This window comes from Diadema antillarum, unplaced genomic scaffold (genome assembly GCF_040938485.1).
Source record: "Diadema antillarum isolate AM-2024a unplaced genomic scaffold, OU_Dant_1.0 scf00000074, whole genome shotgun sequence".
NCBI lineage: Eukaryota > Metazoa > Echinodermata > Echinoidea > Diadematoida > Diadematidae > Diadema > Diadema antillarum.
The window spans coordinates 4,482,484-4,504,477 of record NW_027270963.1 but is presented as its reverse complement, the minus strand read 5'-3'; the positions used below and the strand labels follow the sequence as shown (position 1 = coordinate 4,504,477).

The 21,994-nt window shown below is 40.4% G+C and overlaps 2 protein-coding genes across 2 annotated transcripts in view; one reads left to right on the top strand and one right to left on the bottom strand.

The window, feature by feature from the left end:
• LOC139717301 (pre-mRNA-splicing factor ISY1 homolog) overlaps window positions 1-7,394 on the bottom strand; it is a 22,243-nt gene extending 14,849 nt beyond the window's left edge. Inside the window, exon 1 of the mRNA XM_071628791.1 lies at window positions 7,343-7,394. Within this exon, the coding sequence (XP_071484892.1) occupies window positions 7,343-7,345 (3 nt within the window). The 5' untranslated portion in view covers window positions 7,346-7,394. The remainder of the gene's footprint in view (window positions 1-7,342) is intronic.
• Window positions 7,353-21,994, top strand: LOC139717378 (U3 small nucleolar ribonucleoprotein protein IMP4-like). The gene is made up of 10 exons (XM_071628881.1): window positions 7,353-7,377; window positions 9,343-9,425; window positions 10,937-11,045; window positions 11,560-11,643; window positions 12,427-12,533; window positions 14,058-14,190; window positions 16,574-16,728; window positions 17,719-17,813; window positions 18,758-18,831; window positions 21,756-21,994. Exons 1-10 carry the CDS (start codon window positions 7,353-7,355, stop codon window positions 21,869-21,871), a joined length of 981 nt encoding a protein of 326 aa, XP_071484982.1. The 3' UTR covers window positions 21,872-21,994.

Sequence of the window (21,994 nt, the reverse complement as noted above, 5' to 3'; positions counted from 1 at the left end):
TCTAAATTCAGTGACAGTCCCCTATTTAGACAATTTTAAGTGTAGATTTATTTTCCAATGAGATGAGACTGAGAGTGCCTAGAGTAAAAGCCCCAATTTTCGGACACTTAAGCTTCTTTGCAATATTTATTCAACTCAAATAATACTCTACAAAATTATATCTATAATAATGTATGTTAAATATATCAACCTAATTTTTCCCAATATTCATTTTGTTAAACAGATCATAAAATTTCCCCCAAACCCCAAATATTATCACTGTGTCAATTCCCAAAAATTCGGACAGCGTCTCCAAAATTCGGACACGCGCGCAATGTCAATATGCATACAAGGACGCTGAAAAATCCGCGCGCACCATACATTGTTAGCGCAGGGTCGCATCGGGGATGTTGCGGCTCCCGTTTGTGTCCGAATTTTGGGGACTCTGCACTTGCATTCAGCCCCTGTACATTTATTCACTGCATTGGCACATACGGAGATTTTGTTTCTCTTTTGTGTTTTTGAGGATACCATCACACTCTGAGCTTGCGATAAGCGAAAAATCTCGCAACAGAACGGCGTAATTTTTCAATTTTTAGCGCTTTTTCGGCGACCCCGATTCTTCACATGGGACCTAATTCGCGTGCGCTTTGGAAAAATTGCGGCGATTCCGCGTTTTTGACGTCAAAATTGGGGATTTTAGACGGATTTTTGGAGGTGACTCGGGCACTTTCCTGTGGTGAACGAGTGTGCTAGTATGTGAAACAATGTGATATGCTTGTGTTGTGACAGTCGACTTTGCTGCCTTGTGATAAGTGGCGAGTGTCCGGAGGTCAAGGGAGGGGAGGGAGGGGAGGTCAAGTTTGCATGTAGTCCTTGTGGTTCAAGGGTCCTCAAATTTTGGAGAAATTTTAAGGCTGATCTGTAATTTTTTGTTTGTTAATTACAATAATCTGGTTATTCGGATTATGTTTTCTCTGAAGACTTCACCTGCTTTTTGACACATTTGAGAATTGTTGTATTTTGGGAGTCATTGTCTTCATGGGATCTGGATCAAAGATGGCTTCTGCATATTCAGCATATCCCCACATGTAACAGATGGTGTTAGTATGGTGTACAATGTGTCTACACTGTACAATACAGCACAGCTTGCAATTGCTTATCCACCATGATGGCTGCCCACCTCACACAGCCCCACACACTTCAGAGGATATGACTGTAAGTGCATCATTCATTTGATTGATGGTGACTCAATATTTGATGGCCGGTGACTCGGCTTCAAAGCTCCAAGCTTCAATCAACTCGGCTTTGGCTTCATTTGACATTTGTTATTTGCAGTAAATTTAAGCCTGCAACTTGGGATATTACAACAGTACTCGGTACAGTAGTATCAGTTGCAGCATGTTCTATGTCTACAGTGTGCTCTTCAGCCGCAACTACCGGTATGTGATGAAAATTCTTGTCATTGATTTGATAATGCCTGGCACTCCTGCTAACTAGTGTTAGGACATTGGCAGTTGGCAATATGCTGCTTTCTTCAATCTCGACAAACTTTTTATGGATCTTACTGACATTTACTTTCATAAGAGACCTGCATATCATTGATGTTTCTGGAACAGTTTATGATGTGATTGACGTTCACACAACACACTTCAGGAATAAAGCCTTATTCCGTGCCCCTAAGGCTCCCTCTGTCAGTCTGTTTGTACATGCATCCAAGTCAATATTTCACCAGGACACCTGTAAAGATGGGTTAGTTCTTCTCTACCTGTCTTCACTCCTTTTAAGTCTTTCCTATGCACTGGAACCCAATCCTGGACCTGCTAATGGCAAGCTGAGTCCTGACACAAATGTGTCTACAGATGCTCACTCAAAGCACTTGTCATGGTTATGTGGTACCTGCGACGGCACAGTAAACTGGAGTGACCGAGGATTGGCATGCAATGCGTGTGGACAATGGTACCATGCCCGTTGTCAGAGTGTAGATACAACCCTCTATGAGCACCTTGGGGAGCTAGGCGAAGAGGAGTCCTGGTATTGTGCCATCTGTGGCATTCCTAATGCCAGTTCAACTGTCTTTGATCTCCATGGAATAAATAGTAGTACACACTCGACACCAAATGACTTTGACAGACCAGTTCATATGTCAACACCAACCCGTGCCAGTCAGCAAGATGGATGGAAAAAACGGCCCCTTCGTCTTTTAAACATCAACTTTCAGTCCTCTTGAGGAAAACGAGCGGAAATCCTTAACCTCCTGGAGAGCACAAAACCAGATATAGTTGTGGGAACGGAATCCTGGCTCGACTCATCTATCCAAGATGCTGAAGTATTTCCAAGCACGTACAGAGTATTTCGAAAGGACAGAAACCGCCATGGTGGGGGTGTTCTCATCGCGGTGCATTCAAAATTTAATTGCTCAGTAGTAACAGAGCTCCAGGAAGATTGTGAAATTCTGTGGGTAAATCTGAAATTACAAGGAAGACCGTCAGTTTACATTTGTGCATATTACAGGCCAGATGTTTCAGATGAAGACAGCCTGAAACTCCTCAATGCATCCATGACCAGAGCAACTTCAATTAAAAATGCCCACATCATCTTGGCTGGTGATCTTAACCTTCCATCTTGGGATTGGAAACAAATGAGGATGAAGCCCAGACCATCGTACCCAAGACTTCATGACCTCTTCATTGAAATGCTGGATGACCTAGGTATGGAGCAGTTAGTCGAGGAGTCCACTCGAGCAGACAACATACTTGACTTGATTGTCACAAACAGCCCCCATCTTATTCCCAGAGTCGAAGTCCTACCAGGCCTTTCAGACCATGACGCTGTCTTCTGTGAAATCAACATATGCCCACGGTCACAAAAGCAAAAGCCTCGCCTTATACCGCTTTACAAGCAGGCAGATTGGGATGCCCTGAAGCAAGAGTTAGTTGATTTGCATGCAACCTTCAACGCAAAGGATGACCTGATTTCAACGGAAGATTTGTGGTTGTCATTTAAGGATACTCTTCATGCTGGTGTCCAAAAACACATCCCCCACAAAAAAGTCCGACCAAAAGAAAGTAAACCCTGGATTACCCCAGCCATACGTCGTCTAATCAAAAAGCGTGACCGTCTCTACAAAAAGATGCGTTAAAAGGGCAGAGAGAAGTATGAAATGTCATACAAAGATCTTCGCAGGCAAGTCCAACAAAAACTTCGGAGATCCTACTGGGCATACTTGAATGATATCTTTAAAGAAACAGCCACTGACCCCAGTGGAGCCAACAGACACAAGCGCTTCTGGACATACATTAAGCATCTTAAGACTTCCAATATCGGAGTTGCTCCCCTCAAGGTAGATGGCCGACTGGTTACTGATGCAAAAGAACAAGCCAATGTCCTGAACCAACACTTTCATCAGGCATTCAGTGAAGGTACAACATACTCCAAAGAAGAGTTTAACACTAAATGCCAAATGCCAGTGAGGGATTACCCAGTCTTAGATGAGGTGTTCATTTCAGTGGAAGGCATTGCAAAGCTTCTACACAACCTCAAACCAGGTAAAGCTCCTGGTCCAGATGACATTAACCCAATGGTCTTAAAGGAGCTAGCCAATGAAGTTGCCCCTATTCTTGCAATCATCTTTCAGTCCTCCATGGACAGTGGAATAGTACCAGCTGACTGGAAAGAGGCCAACGTGACGCCCATCTTCAAAAAGGGTGAGCAGTACGAACCTACAAATTACCGTCCTGTGTCTCTAACAAGTGTGTGCTGCAAGCTGCTAGAGCACATCTTGACTAGCACAATAATGGGTCACCTTGAACAAAATAACATCTTGTGCCCACAACAGCACGGTTTCAGAAAGAAGAGATCCTGTGAAACTCAACTGCTGGAATTTACTGATGAGCTGATCAACAATATGGCTCAAGGGAAGCAGACAGACATCTTAGTCTTAGACTTTGCAAGAGCCTTTGACAGAGTCAACCATTCACTCCTGGTTCACAAGCTCCACTATTACGGGATCAGAGGGCATACGAATAAATGGATCTGCAACTTCCTCACTGGCAGACGTCAAGCTGTGGTGATTAATGGAGCTCGTTCGGATCTATCGACGTACAGTCTGGAGTTCCACAGGGCAGTGTGCTGGGCCCATGTCTATTTCTTGTTTACATCAATGACATCTCGGAACTGCTCACCTCCAGTGTCAGGCTTTTCGCAGATGACACAGCGACGTATGATGTAGTTACTAATCCAAGCAACCAGGAGGCCATCCAGCAGAACTTGGATAAACTGGTCCAATGGGAAAAGAAATGGGACATGCTATTCCACCCTCAAAAGTGTGTTGCCCTGTCTGTTACCCGTAAAAGGAAACCACTGCGGACAGAATACAAGCTCCATGGACACACGCTTGATAATGTTAATAGTGTGAAATATCTAGGAATCACCATCACATCAGACTTGAATTGGTCAGAGCATATCAATACAATCTGTGCTAAAGCTAACAAAACTCTTGGCTTCATCAGACGCAACCTCAGGATCTCATCGAGGAGGATTAAAGAAGTTGCATACAAGACCTACGTTCGTCCTATCATTGAATACGGCCACACCATCTGGGACCCATACCCAACAGTCAATCAGGATGCTTGAGGCTGTGCAGAGACGGGCAGCACGTTTTGTAATGCAGTGCTACCACAATACATCCAGTGTAACAGCAATGCTAGAGGAGCTGCAGTGGCCCTCTCTTGCAGACCGTCGCCGAATTGCACGCCTGGCAATGCTTTACAAGATAACGCATAACCTCGCACATGTCAACATGATTAAAGAACAGCTTCAACCACTCCCTACACGTCCAAGAAGAACTCACAGCCACCAATACCTGGTCCCGCCCAGCCGAACTCTCTATCACCAAAACTCCTTCTTACCAAGAACCGTCAAAGACTGGAACAGATTACCCCAGGAAGTGGTCGAGGCCAATACCATCGACACATTTGTGTCACGAGCCTCGGCCCAGGAGTAGAATAAAATATCCCGATTGCGGCAGTTTAAGCATTGTTAAGGGTTTTTCCAACTTGTAAACAAATCAGGCAAATTATTTTCAACCATTTCATATATCATAGACAAGATTATTCATTAACGCAATTGTTTTCATGAAAGAAATTTACCATTGACCATCGCAGTTTTCATGATTTACCAGGGCAAAACCCGGCACAATTTTCGCCAATAAGGGCGATATGCGACGTAGTATTTCTGCTTGCGGCACGATGTACAATCCCTATGCAGTACGCGCGTGCTCCGCGATCTTTAGCTGAACGCCTTCACATGTCAGGCGAACATTGCGTAAGCGCCAATTCCCATTGCGAAAGCACGTGAAAATAGCGTGTGCACATGCATTGGCCGCAAACAAGATCGCAATTCTGGCGGTGTTGTTGATGTCTTTCTCGTGTTTTTCTCATTTTTTTTCGATGGTAACATCCACTTTCCGAAAAAAATGGCGGCCCACATCGGCTCGCGAAAGTTCTATTTTACGTGAGGATATGTTTTCAAAATCCATGAACATCGAGAAAACGACAAAAAATCCAGTTTCTTGGACCATTGTTTCTTAACTGTTATGTTAAGAAGTACCGAAAATTTCATTTTGGATGCGATATGTTGTCATTTCGTTGAGAAAATGTCACTTTCGTCAGAGATCGTGTCCATTTTATCGGTTGGTTTTTGTTGATTGCTAGTGTGTTAGTATATGTGTAGTGTGCATGTGACAGTGCAATGCTGTGTTTAGCTGTATATTACCGTGTATGTTGTACCTGCCGCGAACGGCTGCATGGCCGCTTACTGACGCAGTTACTCTAGTTGCTTAGCACTCTTTTCTTTTCTTTTTTATCATTATTGTTATTATCATTACTATTATTGATGGACTTGTCAGTTTATTGGTTACTTATTTATTCATTGGACGATGATTACTACGGCAACTACTTGAACCCTTTGAAGACTTGTACAACTTAGACCTCCCTGAAAGTGACAGAATAATCAGCAAGTTGATTGTGGTCACTCTTACGGAAGAAGAAGAAGTATATTGGAGGCCGGCCGTCGAAAATTGGGGCTCTTACTCTACCTCTAATCAATCATCGTTATTGACATTATTCATTAAGATCATACACAGTCCACACAGGTCCATGGCATTACTACTTATACTAGAGTAACTGCGTCAGTAAGCGGCCGTGCAGCCGTTCGCGGCAGGTACAACATACACGGTAATATACAGCTAAACACAGCATTGCACTGTTACATGCACACTACACATATACTAACACACTAGCAATCAACAAAAACCAACCGATAAAATGGGCACGATCTCTGACGAAAGTGAAATTTTCTCACCTAAATGACAATATATCGCATCCAAAATGAAATTTTCGGTACTTCTTAACATAACAGTTAAGAAACAATGGTCCAAGAAACTGGATTTTTTGTCGTTTTCTCGATGTTCCTGGATTTTGAAAACATATCCTCACGTAAAATAGAATTTTTGCGAGCCGATGTGGGCCGCCATTTTTTTCGGAAAGTGGATGTTACCATCGAAAAAAATGAGAAAAACACGAGAAAGACATCAACAACACCGCCAGAATTGCGATCTTGTTTGCGGCCAATGCATGTGCGCACGCTATTTTCACGTGCTTTCGCAATGGGAATTGGCGCTTACGCAATGTTCGCGAGACATGTGAAGGCGTTCAGCCAAAGATCGCGGGGCACGCGCGTATTGCATAGGGATTGTACATCGTGCCGCAAGCAGAAATACTACGTCGCATATCGCCTTTATCGGCGAAAATTGTGCCGGGTTTTGCCCTGGTAAATCATGAAAACTGCGTTGGTCAAATGGTTAATTTCTTTCATGAAAACAATTGCGTTAATGAATAATCTTGTCTATGATATATGAAATGGTTGAAAATAATTTGCCTGATTTGTTTACAAGTTGGAAAAACTCTTAACAATGCTTAAACTGCCGCAAACGGGATATTTTACTCTAGTTAGCCATTGGCACCTAAACTCCTGTAAATTTACCGTAAAGTCCTGGATTACCAATAATGTGAGTTAGACAATAACAGAAACGTTAACTAGAACTGTAGACTCTAGAGTTAAAGTTAAAGTGAGTGCTCGTACCCTCGTGATAGTGATCGTAGTCGTAAATCTATTTTGCAATCGGTAAATTACAATACAGCCATCCTATTAGGTGGGACTACAGTACGTTGAAAGTACGCTAAAATTACACTCGCTTTCTTGATCGAGTTTCGAGCATGTCATATTCTACAGGCTTTACTGCATTTTATACCAATGCACTACTATCTTTTTTAGAGTAAAAGGAATGAAAAGAACGACTTACCATTTTGTTGATGAAGCCAGCCCAGACCAGAGCAGGTCAGCACAGAAAAGATGTAAAAAATACTAGTTTTCAGCAGTGTGAATCGACCGTCGCTCGATTCTCTATCTCAAAGTGAGAACTATATCAAATGGAAGACGTTACATGATTGGCTAGAATGATGATTTTGTCGGGAAACTGACCAATTGCAAAGCCTAGCTAAAACTTGCCTACGTATAAGAGTGGTCCATGTGCGGAAAGTAGCCAGGTCGTGTTGTTTTTGTGGGTTTGCACATTCCATTCTGTGCTTATAACCTGTCATCACTTACATACTTCAGGACAATTTTACGGAGATGGTGAGAATTTCAACATGATTAATGCTGAATTATGTGCATGTTGATGTTGGTTGAGGCTGGAGCTGCGCTGCTGCAGTACGACTGAGTGTCTCCTACGCTAGTCCTATCCCTCCCTATCACCATGCATGTTAATCTATGTTGGTAGGAGAACGAGAGCAAGAGTGTGTTCGTGATCGTGTGCGAGATAATTATGTGCACGTGACATACACACAAGCTTCCACTACCATGACTACAAGATATATCCTCTATGACTCTAATCTTTTTAAGATTTCTAATTAACGTTTTCTGGAAGTCAACTCAGTGGAATTTCTCAGAATGTTTGATGTTAACTTGTGCGATATCATATGTGCATGTCAGTTCGGGAAACCCACTCACAAGGGGGGCCCCTCCTTATAAGTAACCCGTCCCCCTTATAAGTAACCCCGTCCCCCTTATAAGTAACCCCCGGGGCACCCCTTATAAGGAGTCTCCACGCTTTTTTGCAATGCAACGCGAAAATGAAAGGACTGCGGCAATTCGCTTGATTATGTCCATAAAGCTTCACAAGTTTCCTAGTTACTCACGAAATTTGAGCAAAATCGGTTTGAGGCATCATATCTAAAATCATGGATTTAAATGCGATGTCCAACGACCCATGCGAATGCTGAAATGCGAGCGATTACTGGCGCGAGTGTCGCCAGGCGCGGCGGCGCGGCAATGCTTGAGTGCAGACGTGGCGACTGAGTACGAGAGAGTCTCCGTACTCAGTCGCCACGTCTGCACTCAAGCATTGCCGCGCCGCCGCGCCTGGCGACACTCACGCCAGTAATCGCTCGCATTTCAGCATTCGCATGGGTCGTTGGACATCGCATTTAAATCCATGATTTTAGATATGATGCCTCAAACCGATTTTGCTCAAATTTCGTGAGTAACTAGGAAACTTGTGAAGCTTTATGGACATAATCAAGCGAATTGCCGCAGTCCTTTCATTTTCGCGTTGCATTGCAAAAAAGCGTGGAGACTCCTTATAAGGGGTGCCCCGGGGGTTACTTATAAGGGGGACGGGTTACTTATAAGGAGGGGCCCCCCTTGTGAGTGGGTTTCCCGAACTGATGTGTGCGCTGCGCTGCGCTGCTGGGAATTGGAATGAACAGGCGCAGGGCAGGGACTTTTGCTGTTTGTGGCACCAGGGCAGGGGCACAATTCACATTGCCTTTCATCATGTTTGTACTCTTAGTCTTAGTCTTGCCAACTTATGCCACGTAATCCCTCCAACAAGGTTAATCCTTAGACTCAGGAGTCGAGTGCATGCATGCAGGACAATCATGACAATGTCATGAGATAATTTACTTATCTACTTATGGTAAGTAAAGCAAAAGTGCCAAGGTTAGACCTCCCGTGCCAAAATTCAACCACATGCAAACGCATAGGTTTTACATGTAGCAGGCGGTCGAAGTTTGGACGCTGTTACGGTCGAATCATGGGCGGCTTGCTTTATAGGGAGTATGAAACTGCATTTGTGTTGAGATTCTGTTGTCGATGATTGTGGTAGGTAATAAAATTTATTTCTAATGGCAGGATGAGTGGTTATTTGTGTGAAGGACAAACTTTGCTGAACTGGTTATTTAGGTCAAAATCAGAGCAAAACATATGTTTTCTTCCACATACTTGCCAACATTTTCATTTTAGAAAGAATACCGGCTGCCTACGTGAGCAGCGCTAGCTCGAAATCTCTCAAAAGCAGTAGTCTACTGCCAAAAGCGGTAGAGTTGGTAAGTATGCTTCTCTATTATTATGCCTCCGCCACGAAGTGGTGCCGGAGGCATTATGTTTTCGGGTTGTCCGTCCGTCCGTCCGTCCTTCCGTCCGTCCGTCCGTCCGTCCTTCCGTCCGTCCTTCCGTCCGTCCTTCCGTCCGTCCGTAATAAATTTTGTGGACAGGGTAACTATCAAAACCTTTTAAGGTATCCTAATGAAACTTGGCATGTATGTGTATTAGGGGGTGAAGTTGTGCCTATCAACTTTTGGGTGCACATGGTCAAGGTCAAAGGTCAAAAGGTCAAGGTCAAATACGTAAAATTTCACTATTTCCTCCATATCTATGCAATGCCTGAAGATATTTTCTTGAAACTTAGTGTATACATGTATTACCCAATTAAGATTCTCTGGTGAAAGTTTTGGGTCATGAGGTCAAAGGTCAAAGGTCAGAAGGTCAAGTTAAAATATCAAAACTTCGCTTTTTTTATCCGTACCTTGGAAATTGTTCAAGGTATCTTCATGGAACATAGTATATAAACATGTACTGACTGGCAGTTATTATCTAGAGAATCTAGGGTTCATAGGGTCAAAGGTCAGGGGTCAAAGGTCAAGTGCAACACTTCAAATTGTTACTATTTCCCTCATATTTATGTAATGCCAGCAATTTTTTTTTTTTTTACACTTGGTGTATGCATGTATAACCTAGATTATCTGGAAAGTTTCTTTTTCTCTTTTTTTTTTTTTGGGGGGGGGGGGCAGGGGTTTGCCTCAAAGGTCAAAAGGTCAAAGATCAAGGGAAAGTGCTGAACTAACTTTTTCCTCCATATCTCAGAAGTGGCTCAAGTTATCTTGAAACTTACTACATATTTATGCATGTTCTGCCTGACAGTGATTATCCTATGAATTTTAGGGTCAAAGGCCAAAAGAAAATGGTAACAGTGTACTTTTCAATACAGAAATTACACTTTTTCTCCATACCTTGAAAATTACAGTATTCATACACTTATGAATGGGTCAAAGTCAAGTTAAAGTCCTTGAATCCCCAAATACATGCTCTCCTATTCATCTAATTAAACCTAGGTAAAGGAAGGTGAACATTCAACACATTTGTGACAAACATGAAATTTCAATATTTTGCCAATATTGTGAAAATGTAATTATGCATTGTCCACATGTACTATAGACCTATTAGGAGAATCATGCATTATGGCGGAGGCATAGCAGTCGCCTTAGCGACATTTCTAGTTACAGCAGTCAGTGTTTTCCTTTGATTATGGCTTAGCAAATCTGTGTGTGCTTAACTGTCTAGAGACAACATAAAATCTATCCTAGTGCAATGTGTCAAAAATGTAAGGAGGTAATGATATCTTACAGGTATCTCAAGGTGTATAAACCATGTATCTCTCTCGGTAATGTTGGCAACTGGTGTTACGAATTATTGCAAATAAGAGAATTGTCAAATTGGATGGAAAGAACATGTTAAATGATGTAATGCCTATGGCATTTTTTTTTTCTCCCCTGATCAGTTGAGGAGACAAGCTCGGCAGAGGAGAGAGTACCTCTACAGGAAATCTCTGGAAGAGCAGGAACGTATCATCAGGGAGCGAAAGAGAAAACTGAAAGAGGCTCTTGATGGTAGGCTACCAGTAGGAGGGATGATAGTCTTCTTGAATGCTCTGCATATTAAAATAGATTGAAAATGCATTTTCCTTTTCTTTCTTTTTTTTGACTTTCCAAATCAGATCTCAAATAATATTTGTAAGATGGGGGAAAAAGTTACCTTCAGAGTTCTGGACTTATACTTTGATTACACCAAAGAAGATGTAACATATTCCTAAAGGTCAATTATGACAACAAAGCTTTATATATGTCTAATACCCAAATTTGGCCATTGCAAAACTGAAAGAAAAATAATGATTTGTTCAAGGTAACTCCTATGCCTGTGATGGTAATCTGTAATGAAGTACAAAATGTAGGGTCTCCATCACATTTATATCATTTTTGCCTTTCAGTCTGATGTGAAAATGTCTGTAGCTGAAGCAGTGTGTAAATCTTAATCCACGAAAAGACCAGCAACTGGTATTTATAAATTTTGATTCATTCTACGCACTTGAAACATATGTATAATGTTCTCTTTTGCCTATCACAGAAAACAAGAGAATCCCAACAGAGCTGCAGAAAGATGCCCTCACTCTGCAGAAGACGCTAGCCTTTGATGATGAGGGAGGCGAAGGTAAATCAGTGTGCACTATTTGACAGCAAAGTAAGGATAGTTATTATGCTGTACTGTATACAGAAATAGTCTTATGCTGACACATTTTGGAGGAAACATGATATACCTCCAACAGTGTGAGTATATAGTCATTTGGAGCTGTCATTTTGTCCTCAAAAGGAAAATCACAGAGGGATGTACTCTGGGTTGAAAGTGATAAGCAATTAAAAAAAAAAAGATTCTATCTTAGGTCATTCAAACATTGTAGAAAGTGAAGTCAAATTGATCTGTGCTCTTAATAATTGCTTGCGTGTGTTTTATTGTGTGCTCAGCCTGACCTATTCATCCTAGTGAAATTGACATTGCTTTTCATCTTGATTTGGTATCTTCTGAGACTTAGTATTATTTTCATGTAACTCACTAAAAGAGTGACCACCAGGTTCATTCTTCAAATCCTTCTTAAAAAAGAAAAAAATGAATGCTAATGATTTTGCATGTTCAACATTTTTCTCTGCATCGAGACTCGGGGAATAAATCTTACTCTGCCAAGTCCAGTACTCTGTGTAAAGAACTGAAAGTTGCCCTATCCATAGGTGACATAGTTATCGATGAATCATTTTAGATCATTGTTAATGGTATGTGCTGTAATGGTGAAGGCCATTCATGTAGCTCTTTGCCAACAGAGAATACCACCAGCTAGAGGCCTTTTTGGTAGTGTTACAATGGTCCAAATATCTAAAGGTTTTGGTAGTCATTTCTCCATTTCTTTAAATGTGTTAGTAATGTGAATGTTTTCATTTCCAGAGCTGAACCATATTGATGATGAGTACAGATGGGCGGGTGTACAGGATCCAAAGATTATGCTGACAACATCCAGAGATCCAAGCTCAAAGCTCAAGCAGTTTGCCAAGGTAAAAGAAGCAATAAAATCTCAGTATTGTCAGAAGTTGAACAATCATATATGCAAGCAGCATAGATTGCTCTTCCTCTCCATGAATGTTATTCCCTTCCTTTTTTTTTCTTTTTTTTTCTCTCTCTCAATATTTGTTGTAACCTTCATTTCATTTTTACACATTTTCATGTTTATTATGCAGGCTGTATATTATACTACTGGCCTCGTGTGATATTAATATTTATTGCCAAGAAAATACAGGTGAAGCAAAATTGCACATAACATACTTGTATTTTTGTCATAATTCTATGACATTACAATTGTGTTTTTTATGTGTAAGGTATGATAAGTGCAATTCAGCTGTGTATCCAATTATGCTGTATTTCGGAGAGCAGCATATAAGCCAGTTCGCAGTTCCACTTTGCGCATGAGCAAAAGAAAGGTAATTCATACCAACAGGCACGTTGGTTTTTAAAGTCACTGGGATAAGCATCTGTGATATAATGATTATTCATGTAATCCTTATAAATGTACCTTGTCAGCACATCCACCTGACAGCAAAAGAAGTATTTGATAATATCAATAGAAAGAGATTGTTAATACATTCAATGCAAAATAATGAAATGGATGTTTTCCCAAGTGTTAATCAATGGATCATTCTGGTCATCTGGTCTATGCAAGTTCATTCTTTGTTTGAACAGGATCAATGAATTCCATAAATTGTAATGTAAAGCTCACACATTATGTCTCTCTAAAACAAGTGAAGTGCCCCTAACCAACTGAGAAAAAAGAAAGGTCATTCGGACCTATGTGCCCATGAGCTAACTTCATTCTGGCTTTTTGCAAAATATTAGTATGTTTTGTCCATCCTGTTATACCTCATGCCCAAAAACTTTTACTTGCCATTTAGTGTATCTCTATGTCTGCTATGTCATAGTTCCTTACTTTTTGTAATATAACTGTTCAGTAAAAGTAAAATAGTGGTTCTTTTTTTTACCACAGTTTATTCTATATGTTATGATTTCATTTTGTCGTTTTAATCAGTTGTTCTCTTTGTTACATTATAAAGATTTTTACCTAAGGTGAGAAGACTATGTTTTGTTTCTTTCTCTGTTTGTAAAATAACTCAAAAAGTTAGGAACGGATTTGGATGAAACTTACTGTAAAAAGTCAATAATGGCATAAGGAAAAGATAATAAAATTTTGTGGTGATCCAGGAATTTTCATCAATTTTTGAAGGTTTTTTTTAATGCTTTGGCAAATAGGATTGATGAACTTGAGGCAAATAGGGTCAATGAATGATTCAATGAATGAGTTCAGGCTGCATGTATTTGAGGTTTCCATACGCGCACTGAAGCGCATGCTCAGTTTGAGGCGCCGGCACAGCAGGAAGCTGATGAGATAAACACATGGCCTCTTTGTCATCGGTGGAAAGTGGGTGATTTTCAGCATTCGTGTATGGGTGGAAATGAGCCGCTTGGCGGAGGTTTGTGCTCTCTGAGTGCTTTCCTAATATTCTCTCTGTTTTCTTCACACTCATCAGGAACTGAAGCTGATCTTTCCCAACGCTCAGAGACTGAATCGTGGCAACTACGAGATCTCGCAGCTGGTGCAAGCCTGCAGAGCCAACGAAGTGACAGATCTCATCATGGTACATGAACACAGAGGAGTGCCAGGTACAGGATCTGCTCTCACTTGCCACATTATTCCTCTCGCTTCTTTTTTTTTTTCAGAATTCGGCATCCGCAACACAGTCCAATTTTTTAAGAAAACATTTTTGTTCTTTTCTTTGCCAACGCTACGACTGATTTGAAAATTCGGTGAATTGTTTGTGCTTGTAAAGAAAGATTATAGATAGTGAAATTTTTTTAGAATGACATATCTAAGACCCCTTTAACAGTGCGAGGCTCGGCCGCTGCTCGGTCGCGGCCCAGCCCACCTTCATTTCAGTGTAAACGCGCAAAAGGCCAAATGCGAGGCCAAAATTGGCCTCGCATTTGGCCACGCTCTGGAGGTGGTCTCGGCGGCGGCTCCACCGCGGCCGAGCCCGGCGTTTTCTGAGTGTAAACGCAAACTGGGCCAAATGCGCGGCCAATTTTAGTCTGGCTTCCAAACCCTCTGCCTGTACTATTTCGCTATTCAGGATATTAACCCCCTCAACGTCGAAAAACTAGTATAGTTTAAGGTGGTTTTGTCTTGCAAAGGATTTTTTCCTTCGGCAAAGGCCTTTGCCCGAACGGCGACTTTGTTGCCACGAAATTCAGTTGGCAAAGGGTCTGAAAACCAGACAATACCAAATTGCGTCTGTTTACAAGCAGAGCGCTACTACGACAAAATATTAAAAGGTTTGAATCAAAAGCGCGGCCGAGCCCAGCAGTGTAAACGGACAAAATTGCAGGGCTCGGCCGCGCAATTGAGGCCGGGCTCGGCCACGGCCGAGCCGCGGCCGAGCCCGGCCCCGCACTGTAAACGGGGTCCTATTGTCATCCCATATAGGTCTAAACTTTATTTTTTTGAACGTGAGGTACATTTTCCAATGACTCACAGAGAGTTGTATGCTACACAAGTATGCAAAATATTTTACTGTGATTTAAAAAAAAACACCACACACACATACAAAATAATTGTGTGCAAAAAATGTATTTTTCAAGAATTTTGGGAGGATTTTTCAAAGAATTTTTAACTAGGTTTCACCTTTTCAAAATAAATGTTGGATGTAACATGTGACTAACTTTATTTTCCGCTCCAATGTAGAGAGCTCTTGCAGTTCTAGAGATGATCTGAAAGAGAAAATACTTGCCACTCATACCACGCTGGCTATGTTGCAAATTCCTGTAATGATGTCAGAACTTTGAAACATCAGTCAGTGCATGTACATAAATTCTCTGCCAAGACAAAAAGTGTGTCATGCGCACTGATTAGGATGTAATCACATAAACAGGAAAGACTCCAGTCTGTCTTGACCATTTTTTATGCCTCCGCCAACGAAGTGGCCAGAGGCATTATGTTTTCGGGTCGTTCGTCCGTCCGTACGTCCGTACGTCCGTCCCGTTTTGTTTTTGTCGATATCTCAAGAACCGTGAGGTGGTTATGCATCAAACTTGGTATGAGGGTATATCCTGGGGGGATAATACTTTGTTTGGATTTTAGGGTCACAGGTCAAAGGTCAAGGTCAACTCCTCAAAATATCACTACTTTCCTTATATTTATGCAATGCCTGAAGGATTTTTTTAAAACTTGATGTATGCATGTATAACCTAATATATATTCTGTGGGAAGTTTCTTGCCAAAAGGTCAAATCTCAAAAGGTCAAAGGTCAAGTGAAAGTGCTAAATTGCACTTCTTCCTCCATTGGATATCTCAAAAGTAACTCAAGGTATTATCATGAAAGTTACATATTTATGCATGTTCTACCTAACAGTGATTCTCTTTGGAACTGTGAGGTCAAAGGTCAAAGGCCAGGTTTAGATAATACTATTTTACCATTTGATACTGAAATTATACTTTTTCTCAATACCTTAAAGATTTCTCAATGCATAAACTTATAAAAGGGTCAAAAGTCAAGTAAAAATCATCAGTTCCCCCAAATACTTGCACTCTGACGTTTTAATCATTCATCCAATTGAACCTAGTTCTAGGAAAGTGAACATTCAGCACATTTGTGGCAAACCTGTCATTTTAATATTTTGCCAATTGTGTGAAACTGTCATTACACATTGTCAAGACATTGTACTATAGACCTATTAGGAGAACCATGCATTATGGCGGAGGCATACACCAGTCGCCGTAGCGACATTTCTAGTTTTTGTTTGATTGGGTCATGCCAATCATCTTTTCAGTGAGACATCTATTCAAGCATTTCTGTCCATTTCATCTTTGTAATCACAACCATATAAACATGTATATCTTTCTACAATTTTTGAATTATGTATTTGATTGATCAATTTTTTTTATTGTTCCAACAATGTGTTCTTCATATTTTTGCTTGTTCAGTCTTTCATTATTTATGTTTTTATGTTATCGATTATCTAAGCCGTATTCAACTCTCTTTATTTTCAGATGCATTACAAATATGCCATCTTCCCTACGGACCCACCGCCTACTTCACCCTCTTCAACCCAGTCCTCCGGCATGACATTCCCAAGATAGGAACGATGTCCGAGGCCTACCCTCATCTGATCTTCCACAATTTCAAGTCCAGATTAGGTGAAAGGGTGAGTCTCTGTTCTCAGAATTTCATGTAGAGAGAAAAAGATCTTTGAAAGGATTGTTGTTTTGAGGAAGGAGACCCGAGAAAGTGGAGGGGGAAGAAGGGAAGCCATATAGGCCCGAATTCACAAAGGTGGTACAAATGAAACCATGGTTTAAACCATGGACAAAAACCATAAAGCACCAAGTGTCCCATGGAATATTCCATTACAAAATCAGTCATTTCGTCCACGAAATGATAATTTCGTTAACGAAACGGTCACTTTGTCGACGAAATGAACCATTTCGTAATGAAATATTCCGTGCGACACTTGGTGCTCCATGGTTTTTGTCCGTGGTTTAAACCATGGTTTCATTTGTACCACCTCATGAATTCGGGCCATAGGGAGTGTGTGAGGAAGGCAGATGATGAGAGTCGAAGGGCATCTCTGAACTGGAAGATGTGATTGCACCGAGGGAGACTGGAGAATAGGAGACAGGGACAGTTGTAAAGTTACTACTGTCACTCTCAATGCTTTTAAAGCCACTGTTTGCCATTTGGCGCAGTGATTTAAAAAATGTTCAAGTTACCACATTTGATCCATATATGTAGGTCAGATGTATCACAAAACATCTTAACATGTAAAGATTTTGCAATAAAGCCTAAGTATAAGAAGATATCTCTATTTTTCTCAATAAACCATCACTGTAGACTGTTTATTCTAGAAGAAATTTTGATGAAACTATTGTTCACATTTTGTATATTTAACAATACTTAACTGACATTGACTAATCTATACTGATCAACATATTTTACTTTGGTTGTTTCTATCCCTAACTCACATCTTCGAACTATTTTGAAGCAGTAAAGCTAGGCTTTTGTTTCACCTGCAAATGGTAAATAGTGCCTTTAAGGATTACATACACATGGTAGTACCGCAAACTTCTCTTCCTCATTTACGTCACCATGTGATTTTTCAAATATCATGTGTTTTTTTTCTCTCTCTTTTTGAAAGGTGCAAAACATTCTGAAGTATCTATTCCCAGTTCCTAAGGAGGACAGTAAGAGGGTCATCACATTTGCCAATGAGGATGATGTCATATCCTTCAGGTATGTCTTGGGGGAGCCTACTCCATTTGTTAACTGCCTGTTGCTGGTGTCTTTTCTAATATTTCTGTAAGAAATAGCTGAAGATGAGATGTTTTCATTGTCATTTTAATTGTTTCTTTGTGTTTTCCAAAAGTGCCTGAGATGTTTGAGATGATACATTATCTGTCCATCTTTCAGTCAAAGACCTTCAGAAAAAAAAATCTGCAAGGATATATTAAGTCCTGTATAGTAATTTCTTTCCCCCATCCAACTCATGCTGTATTGATCATGAGAAGTCGGTGTTTAGGAGATGTAGGATGAGTAGTAATTAGTCCTGGAGGGGAAAACAAATGTCTGGGTTGTTATTTTTCTTGTGTAACATCTGTCTCAGTGAAAATTTATTTCATTTGGTGCTAATTACCCCAGGCAGAAAATGTCTGATAATACTCGTCTGTTCACACTTAATCATACCAAGTCATCATGTATTTTACTACGAGTTTATATCATTTACCCATCTTGCACTAAGTATTTGCATTATATTACATTTGATTTCTTTTCTTTAAGTGTTCTTTGCAGAGATGGGGAGGAGAAAGCAGTTCATATATACATGTATTACAGTCCAGAGCCTAGAGAGAAAGAGAGGAAAAGAAAAAAAAGAGAGTTGACAATTTGGATGCATTTGATGAAAATACCATGACAACAGCCAAACTGCATTTCAAGTAGTCTGTGTCTACCATAGTTGCAGTTACGGTTGGTTTCACGTCTCTATGAAATTTACCCCTTTTCATTTTTCCTCAGTAATTGAGATGCAAAACTTGTCATGTGTGACCACGGTGAAGAAAGTGCAAGCAGTATTTGATTCTGCCAACTATTCTCAATGCTTGAATGTATGACATCAGTGGTGCTTAACTACAGTGATGTCAACTTATTGTTGTTTTTGTTTTCTTTTTATTCATGTTTTGCAGGCACCACACGTACAAAAAGGTGGACCACAAGAACGTTGACCTCACAGAAGTGGGCCCACGATTTGAGATGAAATGTAAGTAGCCCCGTATTTATTGGTGTGGGAGTTCTGTTATCTTTTCCTAGCACCACCTAGAGTCCTTTGTCCCTAGTAACCAAATCTCCAGACCCATTGTCATGGTTGCTAGGTGATGTTTGCTGTTTGTGTTACCCAATAGCTACTGGTGATGCAGTGCCCAACTTGACATCGTGGCTTCAATTTGCTCCTTGTTTGTCTACTGGTGTGCTGAGATTATTTATCATCCTCGACAATGTTTTTCACGCTAAGTTAATTGGAGAACAACCTAAAAAGCAAACTCTTCTTATGTTTAGATTGCAAAATGTGTTTGGAAAACAGCAGCAAACATGATAACTGTCATAAAGTCTGTTTGTTACATATGAAAATAGTCAAACCTTGATTAAATAGAATGCAATCGCAGTCTGTTTGTTTTATTGTTACATCATCTGTAGAGGATTATCTGCTCAGTAGCTTAGTGTTTTGTTGTTTGTCATGACAACAGTCTCTATTAATGACTTTGCATGTCAACCAGCTTGCACTTCGTGATGCTGAAAGATTGATTTTACCTCTGTTTAATCATAAGATAGCAAGGTGCTGATGCTTCTAGAAGATATTCTAAAAGTAGGAGGAATCATTACAGTTAATGATACAATGAAAAAAAAAATAGAATAGCAGATGGTAAAAAATATTTCTCTGGGCATTACTTCTTTACAAAAATATGAAGCAAATGCAGAAAATCAAACCTACAAGGTGAAGATAATATTCGATAATTCAGGTGACTCCTGTTTTAATGGAGTCCTCAGGACCAGCAGTTTTTATGCCTCCTCCCGAAGGGTGCCGGAGGCATTATTCTTTTATTATATTGAAATTTTGCTATTACCCCAAGGATGATTTTGCACCATAGCTTTTATTTGCAATAATTTTGGGACCTGAATTTTAATGTTGTTGTAATAAAAGTTCCTGTTAACCATGTTTCAGGGACGTGAGAGTTCAGCTCTTTGTTTGGTTTTGATTTTTAGCTTTATTTAGCTTTTTGTGCATTTCCTCTATAAACAAACATAGGATCTTTTGTGGCTTCAGCTTTTTTCAGCTCTTTTTATTTGTGGGCACTCACACCCCTGGTGTTTGTTGTAACAGGATTGCCCTGTAAAATTACATTACCAAATAGTCACCTAATATGGGAAAAGGAAACTACCTTTCATGATCACATGACCTTGATGTCATCTTTGAGAAAATCCTTTGATGTTTGGAATGTCGTCTGTAAATGCACATTTTTTCTTATGATTCAGCTCAAGATATAAAAATCTCGATTTCACATCTAAAGCAAAACAGCAAACAAGACAGAGGATGTCAAAATGTCTTGAAATAAGAGTGCCAACCTTTTTTTTTTTGGTGGGGGGGGGGGGAGGAGGGGAGGGGGAGAGGGTAGGTCTTTCTTGTACAAAGCAAGTGAGAAGTACATTATGTCACATGAGCAGTGCAACAATTATTTACAGATTCCCATTGACAGCTGTGTTACTTAAAATGAAAGTGTCTTTGTGTTCTCTAAATTTGCTTTGAGATTCCTGCACAAATATTCAGCTCACTTTCTGTCATCAGTCACTGTTATGTCACCGCCTATGTTTAGATAAATATACTGTTTTGATATTAATCATGGAAAAACAGACTTTAAAATATGGGGGGGGGGGGGGGGGGTTCTCCACTCGTGCATTCCAGAAGATGGGAACAGTAATAGGGGGTGGGGGAGGAATTATACTCATCATTTGTCTTTTGGTTGTTATTTGCCCAGTATGGACGTATCAGCAGTTGCAGTATTTCAAAGTAGCCAATACAAGTCTTTGGAGGGAACTGTAACCCATAGCAACAGGCCAGCTAATGAGCTTGTGTCATCCTGATGGGTTGTCATTAGGAGGTGCTGTGTCTATTTATATAGCTGATTGATTATCCACTGGGTTTAATGATTAGCCAGCATTTGGCCCTTGGGGATGTAGCAACATAAACAAGTAGGTGTTCTGAGCCCCCTTGGAAGAATAATTAATTTTTTGGCTTCATTGTAGGTATGAGCCTTATGACAGGGTGGCAAAAATGGATCTTTGTGGATTTATGGTCTAGTTCAAGAGCATAGAGCAAAATAATGGCTTTGTAAATCATTTGGTTCATGTTTTTAAACTTGACCTTTTCTTAGTTAAATTGGTTGTAATTTCAGCCTGTAAATGTGCATGGGGTATGATGTAAAAAAGGAGTATGTTTTACAGCCTTTAAAATCTTGCAATTTCATTTGGTGTTATTCATATATTTTCACTAGAATTTCTATTATTATCATGATTATGAATTATAAAAATTGTTAATGTGGTTATCATCATTTATTCATTGTCATTAATATAATCACTCCTACAACTACTTGTCCTACTATTGCTATCATTATTGTGGTAGCATCCGTAGAAAACCAAGTTTAATTGTTGTTCCAATTTATGTATCTAAAAAAAACTTTCTGTATATCTAACTTCGAATGACATTTGGAGACAAGGTTGTAATATTTTGACATGTACTTAAGTTATGAATCCATCAATCATGCATCATGTCCAATTATGTGGGAAACCCAGAGCAGTGCAGCTTTCAACTATCATTATCATCCAGTGTGCATATTGTGTGATACAGTTGAATTAGCCACGATCTGTTTGTGAGTGTCGTATACTGTATAATGGCAATGGAAAACATGCTTTATTTGTCAATTAGATGTCATCGTCCATCATCTTTTACCATTTGGTATCAGCATCTAGTATTCATAAGAGAGCTCTGACAGTCCTGTGCAAACAAGGGCTTCCATCACTTTTGCAGTTCATCTCATGACAACTAAAATGACCGTTCTAGTTGTGTGCTCACTCTTTGTTCATGATGACTAACCAATCATCTCCCTTCGATCATTGTACCTACCTATACAGTGTATGAAATTCGACTCGGCACGATAGACCAGGCCGACACGGCTGAAGTGGAGTGGGTGTCGCGGCCGTACATGAACACCGCCAAGAAGCGTAAGCATCTCAGCAACAATGACTGATCGGTTTGCCCTGCTCTTGTTGTGGTTGAGAGTTACACAAGGCATCCGTCAAGGCTCGTCACCATGGCAACTCAGGGGAGCATCCTGTTTCAGGGGGCAGCAGTGAGAGGGAATGTCAAACGA

Bases quoted from the DNA above. Each gene is read 5' to 3' on its own strand.
- LOC139717378 (XM_071628881.1), top strand. From the start codon at position 7,353: ATGAAGCCAGCCCAGACCAGAGCAG. The intron at 9,426-10,936 runs GTAAGTATGCTT...TCCCCTGATCAG, and splicing joins TGCCAAAAGCGGTAGAGTTG to TTGAGGAGACAAGCTCGGCA. The intron at 11,046-11,559 runs GTAGGCTACCAG...TGCCTATCACAG, and splicing joins ACTGAAAGAGGCTCTTGATG to AAAACAAGAGAATCCCAACA.